The sequence below is a fragment of the Penaeus vannamei genome, chromosome 26 (genome assembly GCF_042767895.1).
Source record: "Penaeus vannamei isolate JL-2024 chromosome 26, ASM4276789v1, whole genome shotgun sequence".
Taxonomy (NCBI): Eukaryota; Metazoa; Arthropoda; class Malacostraca; order Decapoda; family Penaeidae; genus Penaeus; species Penaeus vannamei.
In genome coordinates this window covers 889,619-892,934 of record NC_091574.1, presented here as the reverse complement: position 1 = coordinate 892,934, position 3,316 = coordinate 889,619, and the positions used below count along the sequence as shown (strand labels likewise).

General features: G+C 37.6%; 1 protein-coding gene across 1 annotated transcript in view; it reads left to right on the top strand.

Annotated features, from left to right (window-relative positions):
* The first annotated feature begins 406 nt into the window (after positions 1-406).
* LOC113805085 (nephrin) overlaps positions 407-3,316 on the top strand; it is a 110,537-nt gene continuing 107,627 nt past the window's right edge. Inside the window, exon 1 of the mRNA XM_070139586.1 lies at positions 407-565. Coding sequence (XP_069995687.1) covers positions 532-565 — 34 coding nt within the window. The 5' untranslated portion in view covers positions 407-531. The remainder of the gene's footprint in view (positions 566-3,316) is intronic.

The window sequence follows — 3,316 nt, the reverse complement described above, 5'->3', positions numbered from 1 at the left end:
TAATTATTTACTAAATAACACAAATAAGTTTTACAGTAAATCGCCTCGGCAAACTCTCTGTAACTTGTGGTAAATTATTTTTCTTTTCTTATTCTGACTTATGGTGACGTATGGTGAAAAAACTTTTAGGAGAAAAACATTGATTTATGCTGACTTATGCCAACTTATACTAGCCAATATAGACCTATGGCTATTGGTATCGAGGCTAAATTTCTGAAATTGACTGAAGTGAAAATTTGTTTAAAACATATACATACAGTGACTCTTGACTTACATTGTCTTCAATTGACTTATTCTCACGTGTTCATGCTTATCAAAACCATTTCTTCAACTCATATAATTTCCTTTGATACTTTGATACGCGAGATTCCTTTGACCTCGATTGACCCAACTTGACCTTTCACGCCCACAGTGTCACCCACGAGCATCAGCGTTGTGGGCAAGGAGGACGGTGCCAGCGTGGAGGTGAAAGCTGGCACCACTGTCACCTTGGAGTGCCTCGTGACAGATGCTCGACCTGCGGCCAGTGTCATGTGGTACAGGGATGGCCTGATGCTGGATCAAGGTGGGTTTGTCTTTTATTTTTTATTTTTATTTTTTGTTTATTATTATTGTTGTTGTTGTTTTGTTGTTGTTATTATTATTGTTATTATTATTTGTATTATTTTTTATTTTTATTTTTATCATTATTATTATTATTATTATTATTATTATTATTATTACCATTATCATAATCATAATCATAATCATAATCATAATCATAATCATAATCATAATCATAATCATGATCATGATCATGACACACACACACACACACGCACACGCACACGCACACGCACACGCACACGCACACGCACACGCACACAACACACACACACACACACACATACACACACACACACACACACACACGCACACGCACACGCACACACACACAACACACACACGCACACATTCACACACACACACACACACCCGCACACGCACACGCACACACACACAACACACACACACACACACACACACACACACACACACACACACACACACACACACACACACACACACACACACACACACACACACACACACATACACACACACACACACACACACACACACACACACACACACACACACACACACACACACACACACACTACTGCAGGCTGCTATTTCGATAAGGAATGACCATTTTTCTCTGAATATCTTTGAGTTATTCAACACATAGAATATTCATGATATACATGTCACTTATTCAGTTCCATCTTTTTTATTTAAGTAGCTCTCGAGAGACTAGATATAATAAAAACCGAAGCAGAAAAAAAATATTGGAATATCTAGGAAAAGCTCTTCAATAAAGACTAATGTAATGCTGGCACAAGAAGATATATGATCGTGTTTTTATTTATCTTTTTTTGTTGTTGTTGTTATTTTAGGGGAGGGGGGGGGCATATTACTCTTAGTTATCCCTTCCCCTCTCTCTTTCTCTTTCCCAGAGAAACACAGAGACAGATGCAGGAGACACACACACACACAGTGAGAAAGAACAAGAGAGAGAGAGAAAGAGAGAGCACACACACACACACAGTGTGTGTGTGTGTGTGTGTGTGTGTGTGTGTGTGCGTGTGTGTGTGTGTGTGTGTGTGTGTGTGTGTGAGAGAGGGAAAGAGAGAGAGAGAGGAGAGAGAGAGAGAGAGAGAGAGAGGAGAGAGAGAGAGAGAGAGAGAGAGAGAGAGAGAGAGAGAGAGAGAGAAGAGGAGAGAGAGAGAGAGAGAGAGAGAGAGAGAGAGAGAGAGAGAGCACAACACACACACAGTGAGTGAGTGAGAGAGAGAGAGAGAGAGAGAGATAGATAGATAGATAGAGAGAGAGAGAGAGAGAGAGAGAGAGATAGACAGATAGATAGATAGATAGATAGATAGAGAGAGCGAGAGACAACACACACACACAAAGTGATAACGCACACGCACAACACAACACACACACATACATACACATACACATACAAACATACACAGAACAGTCAAACAGACAAGAGCAGATAGATACACTTGCGTTTATGAATATATTTCACATACATCGACATATTAAAACGACATAAAAGAGAAAAAAAATCGTGACCAATAACTGTAAAAAAAAAATGTATATATATATATATATATATATATATATATATATATATATATATATATATATATATATATATATATTTTTTTTTTTTTTTTTTTTTTTTTTTTTTTTTTTTTTTTTTTTTTTTACGTGGTTAATACTCAGTATCAAAATTAATCTTCGAAGTATTTGACCAGTGTCAGGAGAAAAGAGAAAAAGAAAAAAAAGGAAAAACAAAAAAAAACAAAAAAACAAAAAAAAAAGAAAAAAAAGAAAAAATATAAAAAAAAAGAAAAAGAAAAAAAGAAAAAACATATATTTAAAAAAAGAAAAAAAGAAAGAGAAAACATATATATTAAAATGAAGCCATATTCTATCTCATGATTGGTTTGTTAATTGGTAGGCTAGTTATGATTGGATGTGGAAGCCATAAGATGAGAGAAAAAATGACGCTTTCCATCCAATCCACAATTTAATATTGGAAAAAAATACCGTATTAATTTTAGCGATTATCAGCTCTTCATAAAGTCCAAAATAGCTTGTTATCTACTATTTCATAAATGTATTTATTAAATTACCCATTTAATGATAATACAAGCATTAGTATATATCTACTTATTTTTTATTTATCTACGGTATATTAACAAGAAAATCTTTAGGTCCTTACGTTGTATTGGTTATCAAGTACTTTAAAAGAAGAGGAAGAAGAAGAAGAAGAATAAAGAAGAAGAAGAAGAAGAAGAAGAAGAAGAGGAAAGAAGAAGAAGAAGAAGAAGAGGAAGAAGAAGAAGAAGAAGAAGAAAAAGAAAAAAAAGAGGAGGAGGAGAAGAAGAAGAAGAACAACAACAACAACAACAACAAGAGTATTCCTCCTCCACTTCCCCCACTCAACAACAACAACAAAAAAAAGAGGAAGGAGAGAGAGAGAGAGAAGAATGGATAAACCTGATCAGCGAGAGCCTACACAAAGCACTTTCTTGCTCCCCCTCCCCCACCCCACCCCTCCCCTCCCCTCTCTCTCCCTTCGGCGTGTGTGTATGGGGGGGCGGGTGGGAGGGGGGGGGGGTAGACGTCTCAAAGGGAGCCGTGCGTCTGGCTTCCTCGTCAGTCACGTCAGGACAAAGGCGCCGCTGACAACTTCGACGCGGTCAGCCGGCTTCGAGAGCGACGGGAGAATGGGGTGGGGGAAATGGGGGGGGGGGGG